This window comes from Piliocolobus tephrosceles, chromosome 5 (genome assembly GCF_002776525.5).
Source record: "Piliocolobus tephrosceles isolate RC106 chromosome 5, ASM277652v3, whole genome shotgun sequence".
NCBI classification, from domain to species: domain Eukaryota; kingdom Metazoa; phylum Chordata; class Mammalia; order Primates; family Cercopithecidae; genus Piliocolobus; species Piliocolobus tephrosceles.
In genome coordinates this window covers 133,913,802-133,933,797 of record NC_045438.1, presented here as the reverse complement: position 1 = coordinate 133,933,797, position 19,996 = coordinate 133,913,802, and the positions used below count along the sequence as shown (strand labels likewise).

General features: G+C 42.1%; 2 protein-coding genes across 7 annotated transcripts in view; one reads left to right on the top strand and one right to left on the bottom strand.

Annotated features, from left to right (window-relative positions):
* UHRF1BP1 (UHRF1 binding protein 1) overlaps positions 1–9,027 on the top strand; it is an 83,310-nt gene extending 74,283 nt beyond the window's left edge. Inside the window, exons 18-21 of one of the 2 annotated variants that reach the window (XM_023212568.3) lie at positions 2,377–2,639; positions 3,107–3,215; positions 3,346–3,452; positions 3,840–9,027. In XM_023212568.3, the coding sequence (XP_023068336.2) occupies positions 2,377–2,639; positions 3,107–3,215; positions 3,346–3,452; positions 3,840–3,965 (605 nt within the window). In that variant the 3' untranslated portion in view covers positions 3,966–9,027. Of the gene's footprint in view, positions 1–2,376; positions 2,640–3,106; positions 3,216–3,345; positions 3,453–3,588; positions 3,664–3,839 lie in introns of those variants that run through there. The other variant, XM_023212569.3, reaches the window with a different exon arrangement.
* On the bottom strand, positions 4,733–19,081 carry TAF11 (TATA-box binding protein associated factor 11). Of its 5 annotated transcripts, none has more exons than XM_023212571.2 (6): positions 18,785–19,081; positions 13,722–13,870; positions 12,511–12,537; positions 11,800–11,887; positions 11,477–11,573; positions 4,733–4,928 (listed from the first exon to the last, which is right to left on the bottom strand). In XM_023212571.2, the coding sequence occupies exons 1-6, from the start codon at positions 18,953–18,955 to the stop codon at positions 4,762–4,764; spliced, it is 699 nt and encodes a 232-aa protein (XP_023068339.1). In that variant the 5' UTR covers positions 18,956–19,081; the 3' UTR covers positions 4,733–4,761. The 5 variants fall into 5 exon arrangements, with proteins under 5 accessions (XP_023068339.1, XP_023068340.1, XP_023068343.1 ...); XM_023212575.2 differs by lacking the exon at positions 4,733–4,928 and adding an exon at positions 5,971–6,033; XM_023212573.2 differs by lacking the exon at positions 4,733–4,928 and adding an exon at positions 9,292–10,218.
* Positions 19,082–19,996: the final 915 nt, after the last annotated feature.

Below are 19,996 nucleotides of genomic sequence, written 5' to 3'. Positions count from 1 at the left end.
ACAAAAAATACAGGCTGGGCATGGTGGCTCATGCCTGTAATCCTAGCACTTTGGGAGGCTGAGGCAGGTGGATCACTTGAGGTCAGGAATTTGAATCCACCCTGGGCAACATGGTAAAACCCCGTCTCTACTAAAATGCAAAAAAATTAGCTAGGCGTGGTGGCAGGCAACTATAATCCCAGCTACTTGGGAGGTGGAGGTTGCAGTGAGCCGAGATCGCGTCACTGCACTCCAGCCTGGGTGAGAGAGCAAGATTCTGTCTTAAAAAAAAAAAAAAAAAAAAAAAAATTAGCTGGGCGTGGCGGTGCATGCCTATAGTTCTAGCTGCTTGGGAGGCTGAGGTGAGTGGATCACGTGAGTCTAGAAGTTTGAAACTACGGTGAGCTATAATTGCACCACTGCACTCTAGCCTGGGCTAGAGTGAGACCCTGTCTCTTAAAAAAAAATAAAATATTGAGTAGATACTGAAGAACACTTATAAGATATATGTAAGGCATAAAATAATAACAATACAATGAACCCGTGTACCCACCACCTAGTTTGTTTTATTGTTTTTAAATTTTTTGTGAGACACAGTCTTGCTCTGTTGCCCAGGCTGGAGTGCAGTGGCACAAATTCAACGCACTGCAACCTTTGCCTCCCAGGTTCAGGCAATTCTCCTGCCTCAGCCTCCTGAGTAGCTGGGAATACAGGCACGCACCACCACACCCAGCTAATTTTTGTATTTTCAGTAGAGATGGGGTTTTACCATGTTGACCAGGCTGGTCTCAAACTCCCGGCCTCAAGTGATCCGTCCACCTCAGCCTCCCAAAGTGCTGGAATTACAGGCCTGAGCCACCATGCCCGGCCCTACCACCTAGTCTAATTAATACAACAGTACCATTACCTTTGAAGTCTCTGGGAGTCCCTCTCCTGAACCTCCTTCTGTCCCTTACCTGTCATAGGTAATCACTATCCTGAATTTGTATTCATTGTTATCTTGCTTTACTTTATAATTTGTATGCTTGTTTATATTAATGTATTATTTAGCTTTTTTAATATTTTTCTGAATGGAATAATAGATTGTACTATTTTTGTGATTTGCGTCTTTCAAGTAATGTGATACTCTTATAAATTCCTCTAGGTTGTTGAGTTAGCTATAATTCATTCATTTTTCGTTACTATATAATGTTATTGTATACATACACTTTTTTTTTTTTTTTTTGAGGCAGAGTCTCACTGGGTTGCACAGGCTGGAGTGCAGTGGTTGTGACCTCAGCTCACTGCAACCTTCGCCTCCCGGGTTCAAGTGATTCTCATGCCTCAGCCTCCTCAGTAGCTGGGACTACAGGCGCCCGCCACCACGCCTGACTTATTTTTTTTGTATTTTTAGACGAGTTTCACCATGTTGCCCAGGATGGTCTTGAAATCTTGAACTCAAGTGATCCACCCGCCTCAGCCTCCCAAAGTCTTAGGATTACAGGCATGAGCCACTGTGCACAGCACAGTTTGCTTTTTGAAAACAGCTTTATTGAAGTATAATTTGCATAGCATAAAATTCACTCATTTTAAGTGTAGTTTTATAATTGTGTAACCACCACAACCCAATTTTAGAACATTTCCATCACCCCCAAAATATACCTGTACCCATTATCCTGCTTACTTTTTTATTCTATTCTGGACAGACATTTGGGTTGTTTCTAGTTTTTTTTTTTTTCCCCAATTTCAAATAGGGTTGCTGTGAACATCCTTGTACATGTCTCTTGGAATATATGTTTGAGAGTTTCCCAAGGGTTGTATTTCTGACAATATAATTTCTAGATCATTAGGGTAGGCACAACTTCAACTTTACTAGATAATACCAAATTGTTTTGCAAAATGTTTGCACCAATTTACAGTTCCATAAATGTGTAAGTTGTTCCACAAGATCCTTGGCTACACCTGAGATTGTTCTGTTTGGAGTTTTGGAGAGATTAGCATAGATCCTGCTTTGCTTTATGAGGGACAGATGAGAAAACGAAGACTTAGAGAAAGGAGGAGACATCCAAATTTAGTAGAGTTTGGGGGTCCTATGTTTTAAGAGCTTTTCCTTGGCCATTAGCCCACTGCTTCACATTCATAACAAGGCCAGTCCTTAATCTCTCTTGCACTTTGCAAGGCATTATAGCAAAGTATCTAAGCCCATGGACTTGGCAATCAGACTGCCTGGGTTCAGATCGTCTCCTTGCTACTTACTAATTATGTAATTATGGGCAAGTTATTCTTTGTCACTTAGTTCAGTCAGATGAGAATGATGATATTCCTTTGACATAGGGTTAGTATGAATATTGATGTATAAAGTGCTTGGAAGACTCCCTGGCAGTTAATTAGTTGTCTTTCTTGTCTTTCTTTGCAAAGGTACCTGCTTTCAGGAATCCTCAGCTTTGAAGACTGGCTACATCAGGCCAGCTGTGGGCCTTCGCTTTGAGGTGGGGCCTGGAGCAGCTGTTCGTTCCCCCCTGGCCTCACAAAATGGCTTCCTACATTTATTGCTTCATGGCTGTGACCTCGAGCTGCTCACTTCGGTGCTCAATGGCCTGGGGCCCTTCTTGGAGGATGAGGAGATCCCAGTGGTAATCCCCATGCAGATTGAGCTTCTGAACTCCAGCATCACCCTAAAGGTGTGAGGAACCTTTGGTTTTTGCCAGTGTAAGGGCACACTGGTTTTTGCCCTGGACTTTGTCAAGCAAGGAAGCAGTGACACCTGTTAACCTCTTCCCTTTTCACTGTAAAATATGATGAGGATCAAGTGAAGAAATACTAATACACATTTGCATTCTCTGTCAGTGTTATAGTGGTACGTAAATGTGTGTTGCTATCAGAAAAGCCAGGGTTCAGGTGAGGAGACCTTGTCTGTAACCCTAACCCTGTCTTTGACATGCAGCATTACCACGTGGAAGCCATCAGGTTATCTGATCCTCAGTTTCACCATCTCTAGATGGGAGAATCTGCTATGCCTCTTAAACCTTCCAAGAATGTATGGAGAAACTGGCATAAAGCTGTTTCAAGCTGAATGATGGGAGCATGGGTTGTGTTAAATTGCTCTGAGCTGGTGGGGGGCATCATGTGGTTTCCCTCTTTCCTGCAGGATGATATCCCCCCCATCTATCCAACATCTCCAGGCCCCATCCCCATCACTCTGGCCATGGAACATGTTGTGCTGAAGAGGAGTGATGATGGTGTGTTCCACATAGGCGGTGAGTCAGGCTTGTCAGCCTGTTGGTTTCTCTGCCTCTTTTTTCTCCTAAAAGTGAATAGGTGACACCTAGGAACTGTTTGGGAGTTGGCAGCAATTTGTCACTTAGAACTTTTACTTGTTTTCTCTAGCTGCTGCTCAGGACAAACCATCAGCGGAAGTACTTAAAAGTGAGAAGAGACAGCCCCCAAAAGAACAGGTGTTTTTGGTGCCCACAGGAGAGGTTTTTGAACAGCAGGTGAGGACCTAACAGAACAGTACCTACCCATAACCCTTGGGGGCTATACTTGCGAAGCTGGTAAAACCCAGGGTTGGGGGGCAAAAAGGTTGCATGTGCTGCCTGCATGTGGGTATTTTGGGTTCCTGTCACCTAGCAGCGGCTTCTAGAAGTGCTGACTACAGGATAAATGTCAGGAGCTGGAGAGGAATGGTTGCTGAGGACATACTGCACCTGCCAGTGAACTATGAAGAGGGAATCAAGCTCTTAGAAAATAAATGGTCATCTTGATCATTGACCTAACTTGTGGATTTTTCTCCTTGAACTCTTTCTCCCTGTTCCCTTTCCTGGCTGATGTTGCAAGATGGTATTACCATATGTAACTGTGAACTACTTATTGTTCCTCAGGTGAAAGAACTGCCTATCCTACAAAAAGAACTTATAGAAACTAAACAAGCATTGGCCAATGCCAACCAGGATAAAGAAAAACTTCTTCAGGAGATTAGGAAATATAACCCCTTCTTTGAGCTCTGAAACCAGTGGCTCAGCCATCTGTGCCAAGGAGAGAGGCTATATCACCAGCAGTAGCACCACCTAGGACAGAGGGCACTGTCCAGTGCTGAATAAGTCACTACGGATGCCGGAGGGACTGGGGAGCACTCACTTCACTTGTGCTTTCCACTGGCTGTTCTTACTTGGATGGAGGACAAGGGCAAAGCATGACTGTATCCCAGGAAACTGGGGCGTGCCCTGTGTGTGGCACAAGCATCATGTCTTGCCTGTATAAAGCCTTTTGGCCCTCTGTGTACTAGGTGGAATCTTCTCAACACTGTAGGGCCATTTCACCTCATGGTTTCATGGAAGGGACATTTGCTTCCTTCACAAGCCTGTGTGAACAAGCAAAAGTACCCACCTCCTCGGTCACCCACAGAGCCACCAAAGATTCCATGTCCCAGAGCTTCCCATAGCAGACCTGAAAAGTCCTTGGCCTGAGCTTTGGCCATGGTAGTACAGTGGAACAGGAAATAGCCCAGCAGAGGAGTGTGGGGGAAGGGGGCAGGAGAGATACAAGAATAAGGGAGACCTGGACTCTGCCCTTTTGGGAAAAGGAACCAAGCCCATATCAATTTGGCCAATAACACAATCAGACCTTTCCAGGTTAAGCTTCCTTTCTGTTATACTTTCATCATTGTGATGCTATGGTAGAAAGTAAACCACAGTAATGGCTCAGTCATTTAATCTTTCCCCTTTATAATACAACTTATTTGAAATTTAAATCCAGAAAAAATTTCTGACTCTGAGCTAGGTTGGTGGCATGATATGCCAGGGGTCAGTGGGGGAGCTTGCTTCTGAGCCCCCTATTGTCCACCTGGAGTCCTGCTTGTCTTCCCCAGCTGTGCTGAGTGGCTCTTCCGTCTCCCAGGGGTCCTTGGCACATCTGCTTTCGCAGCTCTGTGACCTTCCCAGTTCTCTCCTCAGCACTTGGTGGTCTGGGAGCTAAAAATGTGTTTTAAACTTTTACATAAACAACTCAACCTGTTGCCTTTCACTTCCCTCCATCACTGTGGCTTTTCAAAATCATGTATTTTGACTCAAGTTAAAACAAAAATCCTTCATCCCAGCTAGGTTTTGCCCCCTGCCCTATAAAATAGCTATTACCCTCTTTCTTTCCTTTGAATTCTTCTCCAGTTCTATCCCTTCATTCATACTGTCCTGTGATACACTTGAAGCTGTGTTAATTGGACAGATGTTCATCAGTTAACTTACCTTTACTTGGCAAGATGGTAAAATAGTAATTTAGTGATGTTACTGAAGTCTTGACCATTCACCTTTCCATATTGAAGGAAAAGTGAAAAGGTTTCTTTTATGGGAAATTAAGCTTGACTTGCATACTCTAGTTTGATTAAGATAAAAAGAAACATGTAATTGCAGTGGTGTTTACAACTAATAGATCACAACCAATCATAGATTTCTTTGTTCCTTCCCCACTCTCAACACTTCATTTGACTAGAAAGAAAAAATGTATTCACCAAGGAACAGGACCCAATTCAGACTTTTGTTAAGTTTCTTTACTAAGGCAATTTTTGAAACACCAGTTACTATGGGATGGTGGGAATTTTTCATGCTTAAGAAATAGAGACTTAGGAACAAAGAAACATCTTTCTGGAGAAAATGCTAATGGGAAGTTACCTAAGGCTTGATGCTTGGTTCAACCTTATTTAAAATTTTTATAAATGACCTAAAAGTAGGATTTTACAGTGAAATCAAATGTCACTACTTCCAGGCAGTGAAAGGTAGACTAGAAGAGGTTTAAAAAATACAAAGCCAGCTGTGCGCAGTGGCTCACGTCTGTAATCCCAGCACTTTGGGAGGCCGAGGCAGGGAGATCACAAATTCAGGAGATCGAGACCATCCTGGCCAACATGGTGAAACCCCCGTCTCCACTAAAAATACAAAAATTAGCTGGGCGTGGTGGCAGGTGCCTGTAGTTCCAGCTACTTGAGAGGCTGAAGCAGGAGAATCACTTGAACCCGGGAGGCAGAGGTTGCAGTGAGCCGAGATCACGCCGCTATACTCCAGCCTGGCAACAGTGAGACTCCATCTCAAAACAAACAAACAAAAAAACACAAAACCACAGAAGGGTTACAATAAGCAGGGCTGAGAATACTTAGAAAACTGATAGGTGAGGTTCAACATAATATAAGGAAATGTATTTATGGAAGAATTATCAACTGATGTACCTGAACACTGTTAGAACTCAGGGAAGAAACTGAAGCATTGCTGAGGGGAGGAGAGATCAACGTGCTGCTGTGGCCAAAAGCGTAATTGCCCTGTGGGCATCATCAGGAAGGGCTTTTGGAGATAACAGAGAACAGAGCTTTATACAAAACCATGGATATGTCTTGATCGAATTATCTGTTTCTAGTGACCTTATTTACAAGATACATGATGAAGGGAGGAAAGGTCCAGAGAACAGCCAAAATTATCAGGGGGTGGAGGTATATCCATATGAGGACACATCTTTAAAATATAGACTCTATCCTGCAAAGATGAAAGCAGAGGGGAGTTAGATTAAATAATCCAATCAAGAGCAAGGACCTGGTCCTGTACTACTAGCTCTAGGGCTCTATCTCATAGCCTTAGTAAAGAAAGCACTTCTCATAGCAAATCAGAAATGTAAGGAGCTCATTGTCTAAGAAGTGATGCCAGCAGACACTACACATGGGTGCAGGTTTATGAGGAATCCTTGCATGACAGCCTTCTACAAGGAATTAGAGAAAAGTAGGGCTACTTGGTAATATACAACTGAGAGGGTAACTGTGTCCCTCGACAAACTACTCCTTAGTGCCTCTTTCAAAGGCAGAATGTTGATCTGAATGGATCACTGGTCTTAAGTATGGCATCTCTAATGTTCTTGAAGGGGGAGGAAGGAGATCTGGTAGCTGGAAAATATAATTATTCCACCTTAGGCTCACCTGAATTGGTTTAAAATCATATTCTGATTCTCTTATCCTTTCCTCCCCTCACCCACCATATACCTCTGGCATCCCTCCATGCAAAGAAAATGTCGAATAGGCATTTCTTGGTATACTTTTACCTACGCTTGTGCTTGTGGGCAGGGAGTAAAAACATATCCAGTAAGTACCAAGGCCAGCCTCTTAATGGCTGGAGCTCAGTTAGGTCTCTGGCTCTCTAAAGGAGTCCAGAGCTCTTGTCCATGTGACAAATGGAGTCTTAGAATTTCTGGCTTTCCTTATGTGGCAGCTTTGGCCATTGTGTCTTGAAATTCTCCCTCAGGAAATGTGATAGGGGTTATTATCCCATGGGATTTTAGTAAAAAATCAGCTTGCCTAATTTCATATTCCTGTTCATAAGAAATGTGAAGTGGTGGTAGTCCTTAGGATAAGTATACAGGAAAATATGCAAGGAAAAAGCAGTGTCAGCCCTTTTGGACTGCTTATGATTTCTGCCTTAGGGCTACAAGACTTGGAATAAGAAATAACAATACCTCAAGAAAATGTCTGGAGAGAGAGCACCACTGTCCCTCAAAGACTTCAGCCACTGCACATCACCAATTCAGCTGTGAAGCATTTACAACTATGTATTATCTGTGCTGTCTACACCTGTTTACATGCATGTGCTGGGTATATGCTTTAGTGTGTATGGACTAGAGTTTAAATCCTTTCTTTAACTGGGCTGCAAGGATGGCTATCAATCCCAAATTCTGTTTTCAACTCACTGGAATAATTAACCTGGTTTTCCTGATATAAAACAGGTGGGTTCTATTCACATGATGGCTGCTCTTTACCATACATTTCATCTGACCCTCATTTTGCCATGGGCTTCAACCTTTATGTCCGCTTTTTATGGTTCTGAAAGGAATGGCTCCCGTGTATGGAATATACAAGGGATAAACACCACCCCTCACATACCCCTGTAACTTAAATGCTTCCATTTAACTCAGATTACTTTTCCCTTCGTGGTAAACGGGTTGGGGGATGGGTGGTAGTGGAAAGAAGGTAGTTTGAAATACTGCCATAGTAATATGGGAACTTTTCATTCCAAACCTTTACCCTCGCTTTTTTTTTTTTTCTCTTGTTTAATATTGGCCTAAACTTCTAAAATCAGTTATAGTAAGATCATAAAACTATGGAAACAACTGAACTTTGGTACACAAGTTAGTTCGATGACATCTTGTTATTTGAGAACAGTAAAAGGTGTGTCACTGCCTCATGATTTGTCATAGTCATTACTAAGGGTTTCAGAGAGAAACTGGTGTGAAGCACTATCCTTTCAGAGACTAAGGCCTTTACCTAGTTGCTCCCCTACCTTCTGTCAGAATAGGAATATTCCCGTGCACCTCTGGGTAGGTATAGGTAGTAGCTATTGAATTGGGATTATTTTCCCCATGGCACAAGGGGAAACACTCCTGGATCACCTTTAACAGTGAGGCTTTGCTAAGTGGCCAGACTTGGGATTTGATCTTCCTCACTTGTTATTTATTAAGTTTCAGCCTTGTTCAGTATCTCTAACTGCCATAGATATAGTTCCTACGACTTCTAAAAAAATTCCTGTTAGAGCTGAGAGAGTATCTTTTTTGTCAGTTTATTAATTTTTGTTCAAGAGGTAGCCTGAGTCTTAAAGCATTTCTTTGTGGAATGCCCCACTGAAGTGTTTTCTCCATTGGCTAAGTACATGTTTAAAGCCATGGGTTTTAATGTAAGATACTTGTAGTATCTAATTCTGTTTCCCCCACTGAGGGTGCTAAACAGAATTAGAATCTTTACTAAGACATGCTCAGGAAAGCTTCACAAGAGAACAGCTTCAAAATCCTTCTCCCTGTGACACTGAATGGTAGACAGGAAAGAATTCTTGGGGATTGCCAATTGCATATCGTAGCCTTATTACTGCTAATCACTGTCAAAAAAAGGTCACTTCATTCACCTCTATTTGAGGAAAACAATGAGAATGTATCTGATGAACTAGAATCCTGGTCAGTATTGGGAAATTTTAATGTTGCAATATCTAGTCAAACCTTGAGTGTACTGGTTCTGTGAACCACCTGAAAAAACAAATTAAATGTATTAAACCATAATGGTTGTTGTGTATCTGTTGATAAGAATCTGAAATATATGGGCTTTTATATTGTTTATTTTCGTTTCACTCTTAGGGGGAGAAGATTATTACACTGTTTTTAACAGTGCTTGAAGTACTCTTTTATGAGATAAAAGTTTAATGGTTCTACTAGAAAAAGGGCTCAAATTTTCACAAAATAGCCAAAACCAGTTGTATTGGAACACCAAAAAAGAATGACCAACTTCCCATTCCAACCAGCTAGACAGAAAATGAATACACCTAGGGCAAGTTGGAAAACAGTTTAATGATCACTCTGGTGAGAATCCACAGGAGAATCTTAAATGTTTACAAGCACCAATTATTCCACTATTCCTGCCATCGCCGCATCCTTCGTGGCAGAGTATCACAAGTAAGTTTCTGGTTGTTTCATCTACTTAAAACCAGATGTAAGAAACAACCTGAGTCTTAGCAACTTCAGACTTCAATGTGAAACCATTAAAGCCCTCGACACTTTAGGAGGCTGAGGCAGGAGGACTGCTTGAAGCCAGGAGTTCACGACCAGCCTGGGCAACAAAGCAAGACCCTATCTCCATAAAAAATAAAAATAAGTTAGCTGGGCACAGTAGTGCGTGCCTGTAGTCTTAGCTACTCAGGAGACTGAGGCGGGAGGGTCACTGAAGTCCAGGAATTTAAGGCTGCAGTCATGCCGCTGAACTCCAGCCTAGGTAACAGAGCAAGACCCTATCTCAAACAAAACAAAACAAAACTCTCTTGGAAAGGTTTTCTCTCTGAAAGCAGTTCCCCTGTCCAGAATATGCCTATGGCCCATACATCTTCCAACTGGCCAAGACAGTTAAATACTTCAAAATGCCCCAAGAGGTCCCAAAATTTAGTCAAGGCAAGTATCAATCAGGCTACATACTTTCTAGGTGTGATAAATATCAGAGTTTTGAGAAAGATGTTAAAATCATCATGGAATCCTGGGAGGCCTGAGATACTAAAGCACCAGTGCAGACAGTCTTCTAGGAAGTCTGGAACCAATCCTTCCGTCAGTAATACAGGCCTTTCTAGACTTTGGTCTAGAAGAAGATGATTTTTTTGTGCTTCGAGTTAGGGATCTGTCCCTTTGACTTTAACCTTCTAACGGCTTCCCTCATATGTTTGGGTTGTAGTGGTGGCATTTCTCCCCACTTCTCACATACATCCAGTGCTAAACAGAGGGTAAGGAGAAAGTCTGATTATCATACAATAATTTACTAATCACATAATCCTTTTGAGTCCTGTAATTCTCGTTAACTTTTCTTAAGCTTGCTAAGGAAATAAACCAAAACATTTTTCCTTTTTAACAGAAGATTTTTTTTAGTATAACATCTCATAACAGGCTTTATCATAGACAACAGTTTAAAATATATTTCCTATAGGCCATATGCTGTGGCTCATGCCTGTAATCCCAGCAGTTAGGGAGGCCAAGGTGGGAGGATTGCTTGAGCCCAGGAGTTTGAGACCAACCTGGGCAACATGGCAAAACCTTGTCTCTACAAAAAAATTTGAAAATTAGCCAGGGGTAGTGGTGCGCACCTGTGGTCTCAACTACTCAGGCTGAGGCAGGAGAATCACCTGAGTCCAGGAGCTCACTGTTGCAGTAAGCTGTGATCGCATGATCAAGGCACTCTAGCCTGGGTAACAGAGTGAGATCCTGTCTCAAATAACTATATAAAAATAAAAATTAGCCAGGTGTAGTAGTGCATGCCTGCGGTCCCAGCTACTTGGGAGGCTGAGGCAGGAGGATCCTTTGAGCCTAGGAGTTTGAGGTTGTAGTGAGCTATGATCACACCACTGTTACCATCTCATTTTGTACACCATCTAAATTTGTGATTTGTAAAAGGAAACATAAAAAATATTAAAAGAAAAAATAAAGATCACGCCACTGCACTCCAGCCTGGGCGACAGAGCAAGACCCTGTCTCAAAAAATAATAATAATTTAACAGTATCTATCTCCTGCTTAAAAAAATAAATTAAAAAAAAAAAAAGATTTCACCAGTCAGAGTAGCAATGGGAAACATCCAGGCTTTTTACTCAACAAAGGGGGCAGGCAGTTCCCAGGGATCACAACATTAGGGACAACTCTCCATCCCACATAGGTCAGCCCTGTGATTGCTTTTCTTGTATCTTTACTTGGCAGCAGAAATGAGCAAAGTCCACTGCAGAAAATACAAAGTCTACTTCTGTCACCCTGGGCTGAGAAAGGAATCAGGGAGGGGATTTCCCAGATGGTTCCTTGCCATCTGTTATTGAAACTTGCAAGGAATAATGGTCATGTTCTCCTGAATACAGGGCTCCCCACTTGGTCAACTTCAAATGCAAATGAGAACTCCCACAGGTCCTTTAATAAGCTCCTTTGTATAGATATTCTTAAAAATAAGACCACCACAGGTACAATCCAGTATTTGTAACCAACACTACTCACCTTCTTCTACCACCTCCCCGACGAAAACCTTGGAAATACCAGACATAGCAATAACAACATTCTGAGAGACAGAGGTGCCAGTGATGGACTGGATCAGCTTGAAAGAAAGAGAAAGCCTCCGTGACTACAACAGTCAAAGACTGGCTTTGGAACACAGTACCAAATAATTCACAGAAGAAGGTAAGATAATTGAGGTGCATTTTTTTTCCCCACCTAAATAATCCACTGACTTGTCTAACACCTCACTTCAAATGCCAGTGGACATGGCTCTTGAGTTCAGTTCTAAAACATGATGGAGATGAAGTGTGGTGGTCCATCCTTACCCTTTTGATGGCTGCCTTAGGGAAAGCTGAGCGGCGATACATTTCATAACGGTTCAGCTGCTCCTCAGAAAAAGACGAAACCAGGATTCTAAACAAAGATCCAGGTAACTAAGTTAACTTGTAAGAATGAATACTAAAGATATTATTAAGTCAATAAAAGTCTCAGACAATTCAAAAATGAATTCTTAAGGGGTCAATGGCATTAGGCTTGGTGCCTTGAGGAATGAAGATAAAACACTTCTACTCCAAAGGAATTTGAGAAAACATAAAATAAAAACTTCTTTTCTTACCTGTTAACAAAAAGAACAACATTGGGTCACTGTATCATACTATACAGACTGTGTTTTCAGCAGTAGACTCTATCTCCATAACTCTACCTTACTGAATTTCATACTGATGGTAAAAATTTAATATACAAATTTATGATCAAACCAGTAGTTTTCAACATTAACAGATTTAGGAGAAATATCTGCAAAATATGTGGAAACAGTTAATACTCCTAATGTATAATTCTTTCAAACGAATAAAGGGGCCATATCAATTTTTGAAAATGAACAAAGTATATGAACAGGAAATTTACAAAAATACCAATGGTCAACCAACATGGGGGAAACATTATTAACTAAGGAAATATTTTCATAGATAACATTTTTCATAAATCAGACCACTATTAAAAAAAGAATGGTATTAGAATATGGGACACAAACTCACACATGCTGGCAGAGTGAACTGGAACACCTTTTTGGAGAGAAATTTGGAAATACATATGAAAAGCCTTTGAAAATGTTCATACTATTTGAATTAGCAATTATACCTCTAGGAATTTATCTTAGGAAGTAATGGACAAGTATGCAAAGATATGTCCAAATATCCTCATCATAATGTCAAAAGTACAAATACCCAACCAGAACCACTATAGGAATTGGTTAAATTATAGTTCAACAACATAATGGGATTCAATTGTAGCCATTAAAAATTACTATTTATGAGCAAATTTACTGACATGAAAATATTTAGCTATACATATCAAACATCTAAAAAAACTTTGAAAAGGTACATATCCAAACATTATACCCAACTATATACTTAGAGTGAACTCTGTGGGCTGATCATGAGGTCAGGAGTTCGAGACCAACCTGGCCAACATGGTGAAACCCTGTCTCTACTAAAAATACAAAAATTAGCCAGGCATGGTGGCGGGCGCCTGTAGTCCCAGCTACACGGGAGGCTGAGACAGGAGAATTGCTTGAAACCGGAAGGTGGAGGTTGCAGTGAGCAGAGATGCCGCCACTACACTCCAGCCTGAGCGATGAGAGCGAAACTCCGTCTCAAAAAAAAAAAAAAAAAAATTTTAAATAGAGGCCAGGCGCAGTGGCTCATGCCTGTCATCCCAGCACTTTGGGAGGCTGAGGCAGGCAGATCACCTGAGGTCATGAGTTCAAGACCAGCCTAGCCAACATAGTGAAACCCTGTCTCTACTAAAAATACAAAAATTAGCCAGGCATGGTGGTGCATGCCTGTAGTCCCAGCTACTCGGGAGGCTGAGGCATGAGAATTGTTTGAACTCAGGAGGCAGAGGCTGCAGTGAGCTGAGATCATACCATTGCACTCCATCCTGGGCAACACAGTAAGACTCTGTCTCAAAAAAAAAAAACCGTAATGTAATGTAACATAACATTAGAGATAGGGTTTCACTATGTTGCCCAGGCTGGTCTCAAACTTGGACCTCAAGAAATCCTCCCACCTTGGCCTTCTGAAATGTTGGGATTACAGGCGTGAGCCACCATGCCCAGCCATAATGTATTAATCGTTTTATTTTCTTTTGAGTTTATAAAAGAAAATTTAAATACCAAGAAAAATTTATTAAATTTGTGTGGTCAAGTGAGAGCCTTGAAATGGGGAATGATAAGAAAGTGACTTACTGCATCTTCTGAATCTCATCTTCATCTACTTTCTGCTTCTTCTCTTTCTTTTCTTTGGTATCTATTTTCAGTTTTTTGGCTGCAGGAGTAAGTAATGATGAGTCTTCCCTTTCAACTGTTGTTAAATCTGAGACATCCTGACTCTTGAGCTGGGAAGATGAAAGAAACTCTATTACATATTTGGCCTACTTTCGAGGCTTGGGCAAAGTAAGAAGACATTATCCTTATTACAAAACAATAAATCCATTTATTGAGTAGTTTTTCAGTTTTAGGCACTGACTGTACCATCAAGGATAAGATACAGTATCTCTCCTAAGGGAAGATTATGGCTCAGCCGTGGAAAGAAAACCTGCTAAATAATCTAGTTTTCCGGTTCGGCTATGAGCACAGCTCCAGTATCTGTTTACAAGGGTGATGAAATGCCAAGGATCGTGATCACCACTCTCCCTCTGGACCCACTCTTCTGACCGTATTCTTTAGAGGGGATGTCAGCAAAGTCCCCTCCATCCAGCCAGCTCTTCTGCTTCCAGATCTATAGATCTCTTTACTGCTGATGACTCCATATGGAAAGAATATTAAAAAGGAGGCCCCTTCTCATTAAAACAGTGTTTATTTCAATTTGCTCTTTTGTTCTTATCCTTCAATCCTACTGTTTCATGCAAATGTTTATTTCACATTACTAGTCTTTTTGAAGATAGGTTTGTCTCTTATTATTTATATCTCTCCCCCATCAGCATTTAACACAATTTTACTTATGCTGGATGTTTAATAAATGCCTGTTTAAACCCCATTAAAAGGTAGGCAAAGACACTTCTCAAAAGAAGACATACCTGTGGTCAAAAATCATATGAAAAAAAGCTCAGCATCACTGATTAGAGAAATGCAAATCAAAACCATAATGAGATACCGTCTCATATCAGTCAGAATGGCTACTATTCAAAAGTCAAAAAATAACAGACACTGGCAAGGTTGTGGAGGCAAAGGAAAGCTTGTAAACTCTTGGTTGGAGTGTAAAGCAGTTCACCATTGAGGAAGGCAGCGTGGCGACTCCTCAAAGGCCCAAAGACAGAATTCCCATTTGACCCAGCAGTCCCATTACTGGGTACATACCCACAGGAATATAAATTATTCTATTATAAAGAAACATCCACACTTATGTTCATTGCAGTGCTATTGACAATAGCAAAGACATGGAATCAACCTAAATGACCATCAGTGATAGACTGGATAAAGAAAATGTATTTTCCAGTATACACCATGAAATACTATACAGCCATAAAAAAGAAGGAGATCATGTCCTTTGCAGGGACATGGACGGAGCTGGAGGCCATTATCTTTAGCAAACTAATGTGGGAACAGAAAACCAAATACTGCATGTTCTCACTAATAAGTGGGAACTAAATGATGAGAACACATGGACACATAGAGGGGAACACACATTGGGGTTTATGGGAGGGTAAAGGGTGGCAGGAGGGAAAGGATCATGAAAAATAACTAATGGATACTAGGCTTAATACCTGGGAGATGAAATAATCTATACAACAAACCCCTATGACACACATTTAGTTATGTATCAAAACCTGCACATCCTGCACATGTACCCCCTGAACTTAAAAAAACTGCCTGTTTATAACAATAAAAATCAAATCCAAACTTCACCCCCTCTGACTTAATGTACAACCGTAAGTATACTACAAAACTCATTAATGAGATTTAACTTGTCCCTAAAGAGGAATTCAAATTTAAACTCATACAGGAATATGGGGATAGATGGGATTAAGGTAGTCTATCTTTGACAACCTTTTCAATTTCTTTTTACTTACCGATTTATACAAGTTTTCTAACTTCTTTGTGCTTCAAGTTTGGTGGTTTGTATTTTCTTTAAAAATTCACCTGTTTTTCTCAGATTTTCACATTTATTTGGCCTAAACTTCAACACTAAATGTCTTTATAGCTTTAAAGATCTCCATATTAGTGCCTATAGCCTTTCATATTTTGCAATGTACATTTACATTTTAAGTAATCAGGTTTTAATTTTATCATTTATGTTTTTTAATGTGCTAATTCATTAGTGTCTACTTGTATCCTTATTAACTCCTTGTTCCTACACTCTTCTGATTTATTTTGTTCTTTATCTGTTGTTTTTTGTTTGTTTGTTTGTTTGTTTGTTTTTTGAGACGGAGTCTAGCTCTGTCGCCCGGGCTGGAGTGCAGTGGCCGGATCTCAGCTCACTGCAAGCTCCGCCTCCCGGGTTTACACCATTCTCCTGCCTCAGCCTCCCTGGTAGCTGGGACTACAGGCGCCGGCCACCTCGCCCGGCTAGTTTTTTTGTATTTTTTAGTAGAGACGGGGTTTCACCGTGTTAGCCAGGATGGTCTCGATCTCCTGACTTCGTGATCCGCCCGCCTCGGCCTCCCAAAGTGCTGGGATTACAGGCTTGAGCCACTGCGCCCGGCCTGTTTGTTTTTTCCCCAGACTCACTCTGTTGCCCAGGGTGGATCATAGCTCACTGCAGCCTCAAGTGATCCTCCTGTGTCAGCCTGCCAGGTAGCTAGGTCTGTAGGTGTGACCCACTCCACTAGGCCCTTTTTCTGGTCTCTTGAGTTAGGTACTTATTTGCAATATCTTCTGGTTGTTAATAAAAATATGTAAGGCTATACATTTTTCTTTAAATAAAGCTTTGGTCAAATCCCATGTAATTTGATAAAGTGTTCTATTAATTTCTTTAGTCTAAAGGCTATTTAAAAAATAGTTTAAAATTTCCAGGGGGTTCTTTTTTGGTGGGGGAGAAGCTTTTTGTAGTTAATTTCAAGTTTAACGCATTGCATTAACAAGATGTGGCCTGTTATGATTTCTACTTTTAAGAATTCATATTTTTCTTCATGGTCTAGTACATGATTGATTTTTAAAAGTGTTTCAGAAACAACATAATTTTATCCTCTGTTCGGTGCAAATTTATATATGTAGTGAGCTCTCTAGTGTACCAAGCTAATTATTCAAATCCTTGCTGTCCTTGACACCTGTTTTAAAGTTTCCTTCTTGGCCAGGCATGGTGGCTCCCACCTGTAATCTTAGCACTTTGGTGAGCTCAATGAGTTGGAGACCAGACTGGGCAATATAATGAGACCTTGTCTCTACCAAAACAATATTTAAAAAACCTTTAGCTGGCCAGGTGTGGTGGCTCATGCTTATAATCCCAGAACTTTGGGAGGTTGAGGCAGATAGATCACGAGGTCAGGAGTTCAAGACCAGCCTGGGCAACTTGGTGAAACCTCGGCTCTACTAAAAATACAAAAATTAGCTGGGCACAGTGGCACGTGCCTGTAATCCCAGTTACTGGGGAGGTTGAGGCAGGAGAATCACTTGAGCCTGGGAGGCAGAGGTTGCAGTAGGCGGAGATTGTGCCATTGCACTCCAGCCTGGGCAACAGAGCGAGACTCCATCTCAAAAACGAAAAAAAACAAAACAAAACAAAAACTTCAGCTGAGCGTGGTGCAGTATGCTTGCAATCCCAGTTACTGGGGAGGCTGAGATAAGAGGGTTGCTTGAGCCCAGGAGGCAGAGACTGTGCCACTGCACTCCAGGCTGGGTGACAGAGTGAGACCTTGTCTCAACAAACAAAAACTGCCTTAAAGGAGCTTGCAGTGAGCCGAGATCGCGCCACTGCACACTCCAGCCTGGGCGACAGAGCGAGTACTCAGTCTCAAAAACAAAAACAAAAACAAAAAAAGAAATCTGCCTTAAAATACTTTTGTCAAATGTTCTCTTTTTCTTTTTTTCGAGACGGAGTTTCACTCTGGCACCCAAGCTGGAGTGCAGTGGTGCGATCTCGGCTCACTGCAACCTCTGCCTCCTAGGTTCAAGCGATTCTTGTGCCTCAGCCTCCTAAGTAGCCGGGATTACAGGCGCCTGCCACCATGCCCAGCTAATTTTTGTATTTTTAGTAAAGACAGGGTTTCCCCATATTGGGGATCTCCTGACCTCAGGCGATCCACCCACCTCTGCCTCCCAAAGATTACAGGCGTGAGCCACCGCGCCCGGCAAAATTTTCTCTTTTTCTAAAAGTTCTTACTTTATACATTTTTATGCAACTTTATGCTCTGAAAAGCTATTTCCATCTAATCTACTGTTCACTTCACGATCTCTTAAATCCCTTCTAGCTCTAAGACCCCAAGATTCTACTTCTAGAAATGTAATCCGGAGAACGATGAGTTTCTGGTCCTTACCGATGTTCAGCTAGGCAACACTGCTGAACTCTCTGTAGCATAAAAACACCAGACCCAACTGATGGGTCCCTGATCACCGGGTGCTGTGGCTCATGCCTGTAATCCCAGCACTTTGGGAGGCCGAGGCGGGCGGATCACGAGGTCAGGAGTTCGAGACCAGCCTGGCCAACATGGTAAAATCCCGTCTCTACTAAAAATACAAAAATTAGCCGGGCATGGTGGTGTGAGCCTGTAATCCCAGCTACTTGGGAGGCTGAAGCAAGAGAATCGCGTGAACCCGGGAGGCGGAGGTTGCAGTGAGCCAGAGATCACGCCATTGTACTACAGCCCGGGCGACACTCTTACAGAGTTACAGGTTAAATTGCGTTCGATTTAACCTGTAACTCTATAAAAGTCTATCTCCCTTTGACAGGTTTGATCGATCCTCCTTCCTATAAAGAAAAAAAGTTGTCTTAACATCTAAGAGGAACCATATTGCGGTGAAAGGGGTGCTACGAATCCTGGGTTTTAGCTCTTGCACTACGTCTCAGTGTGCCACTGGATCCCAGTTTCCTCACCACCAAAGCCAATAGGCTATTAAAACTCCCTTAGAAGTAGCTTTAATCCCTAAAGACAAGACTAAAAATATTAACGCAGTGCTTGAGCCTCTGGAACCGAACCAGTACTGGAGTTCTGTTTGGTCGTCCGCTCTCTTCCCCCTCAAGATTAACCATTTGGAGGGAGTTCTGGTGAGTTCGAGTTCTCGTAACTTGGGAGGGACTAAACAGAAGCCCGGCAAGCACCCAGTAACACAATCTCTGGGTATTCGTTCAGCCTCATCAATACATCTCTTCCTACCTCGCCTTCCTCCGCTGCAGCTTCTTTCAAGTCCGCATCGGCGTCTCCGTCAGTTTCCTCTGGGATTCCATCCGTGTCGGTAGCCCCCGGGTCCCCGGACGCAGCGGCCGTCTCATCCGACTCCCCTGTCTCTCCACCTTTGTCGGAGGGCGACTCGCGGGCATCGTCCATCACGGATAGGATTGGAGGGGAGAGGAGATCGCGGCGATGTCTGAGGCAGAAGCCCGGAACCCCGAGCTGCACAGGACAGGATCTTACTTCCTGTCGTCGCGCAGCGATGACATCACCCCTACCGCTCTCCTGAGGGGTCATTTTGAGGCGCGCGTAGAGGACTAGAGGACTCATTTTAACTTTGGTTTGGCGACAGTGGGAAGCGGGAAAATTGGACGTAAAGAGCTCAGACTCCTAGCTAGGAAACCAGCACTTGTGAAGGAGCGCAGTTTTGTTTACTAAATAACTTTTTTCTTTTCGCCTGTCTAAAAATTCAATGCCAGTTAATCCCTTCGTTAACCCCTCAGAGTAAAGTTGGGGGACCGGGAGAAAACTCAGTTCCGTTGTATGGCGGTGTCGTGGAATGAGGCTACCCGGGATTGGTAAACTTTGAGGCAAGGACTCAACCTTGTGTATTTCAACTGGCCCGAAACCGCGGGTCTGTGTGTATATGGAATTGCTAGCATTTCCGCTCCATTCCGCAAGCACCTTAACAACAAAAAGTCATATAGCTTGAGCAGAATTTATCCAATTCATTTATTCATCCACAACTATTGACTGCGTATTTCGATTTAGAAACAGTGCTAGTACCAGGGAACAAAACACACATAGTTTCTATCCAATTAAATGATTTTTTTTCAGTTCGCAAGTATTCAAGATTGAGGTTTGTTTCTACAAGTCTGACACTTTTCTATCATTTTGGTTAATCTTACCAAAACTAAGAGAAAGCCTAGACAGGAAGGTGTCTCCTTTTAACGTTTCACTTTAATGAACTAGTTCATGTACTGGGAGGATGAAGTGGTGAGGATATTTCTATTTAAAAATTTTCTTCTCTTCCCTCATAGAGATACGAGGGGGAGGGCGTTTTATTCACCTGGGTATGACTAGGTCCCAGCACCTATTACATATTTAATTTATGCGTGCTTAAAGAATGGCCTTGGAAATGTAGGTGCGCGTTACCATATTTATCTCTTTGTTTCTACGCTGCCTGGACGAATTGCC